This window comes from Pterocles gutturalis, unplaced genomic scaffold, assembly GCF_000699245.1.
Source record: "Pterocles gutturalis isolate BGI_N339 unplaced genomic scaffold, ASM69924v1 scaffold6160, whole genome shotgun sequence".
Lineage (NCBI taxonomy): Eukaryota > Metazoa > Chordata > Aves > Pterocliformes > Pteroclidae > Pterocles > Pterocles gutturalis.
Window position 1 is genome coordinate 1 of NW_010143242.1, and position 1,352 is coordinate 1,352.

The following is a 1,352-nucleotide window of genomic DNA, read 5'->3' on the forward strand; positions in this document are numbered from 1 at the left end:
GGGGAGCCGCGCACCGTTCCCAACTGTGCGGCGGGTGATCTCCCAGAGCACCAGCCCATACGCCCAGATGTCTGTCTTCTTGTAGGACTCGAAGCAGTCGGTGCGGATCTGCTCGCTCAGCACCTCCGGGGCCATGTAGCGCTTGGTGCCCACCCGGGGGTTGTTCCCGATGTCTAGGTAGTCGCTGCCCTGGGAGTGCATCACGGCCAGCCCTGGAGGGATGCCGGCCCCAGTTGGTGCTGTATCCCTGGGGTACCACATCCCTGTGGCACAGCATCGCTGGAGCACCACATCCCTGGGGTACCACACCCCTGGGGCACTGTATCCCTGGGGTACCACATCCCTGGGGTACTGCATCCTCAGTGTACCCCATCCCTGGGGCACAGCATCCCTGGGGCACCACATCCTTGGGGTACCACATCCCTGGGGCACTGCATCCCACATCCATGGGGCACTGCATCCCTGGGGTACCACATCCCTGGGTGCTGTATCCCCGGGGTACCACATCCCTGGGGTACTGCATCCTCAGTGTACCCCATCCCTGGGGCACAGCATCCCTGGGGCACCACATCCTTGGGGTACCACATCCCTGGGTGCTGCATCCCTGAGGTACCACATCCCTGGGGTACAGCATCCCTGGGGCACTACATCTTTGGGGTACCACATCCCTGGGGCACTACATCCCTGGGGTACCACATCCCTGGGTGCTGCATCCCGCCCCCCATCTCACCCAGATCCGCGATGGCACAGCATCCCTGGGGCACCACATCCCTGGGGCACCACATCCCTGGGGTACTGCATCCCTGGGGTACCACATCCTTGGGGCACAGCGTCCCTGGGGCACCACATCCTTGGGACACCACATCCCTGGGGCACCACATCCCTGGGATACTGCATCCCTGGGGTACCACATCCCCAGGGCACAGCGTCCCTGGGGCACCACATCCTTGGGGTACCACATCCCTGGGGGACTACATCCTTGGGGTACCACATCCTTGGGTGCTGCATCCCTGGGGTACCACATCCCTGGGGCACTGCATCCCTGGGGTACCACATCCTTGGGGCACCACATCCTTGGGGCACCACATCCCTGGGGCACTGTATCCCTGGGGTACCACATCCTTGGGGCACAGCGTCCCTGGGGCACCACATCCTTGGGACACCACATCCCTGGGGCACCACATCCCTGGGATACTGCATCCCTGGGGTACCACATCCCCAGGGCACAGCGTCCCTGGGGCACCACATCCTTGGGGTACCACATCCCTGGGGCACTGCATCCCTGGGGTACCACATCCCCAGGGCACAGCGTCCCTGGGGCACCACATCCTTGGGGTACCACATCCCTGGGG

The 1,352-nt window shown here is 64.1% G+C and overlaps 1 protein-coding gene across 1 annotated transcript in view; it reads right to left on the reverse strand.

Annotated features, from left to right (window-relative positions):
* Positions 1-14: 14 nt before the first annotated feature.
* The window catches only part of LOC104469908 (serine/threonine-protein kinase receptor R3-like), a gene marked incomplete at its 3' end in the record, with an annotated part of 3,568 nt that continues 2,230 nt past the window's right edge, over positions 15-1,352 (reverse strand). Inside the window, 1 exon segment of the mRNA XM_010084648.1 lies at positions 15-212. Coding sequence (XP_010082950.1) covers positions 15-212 — 198 coding nt within the window.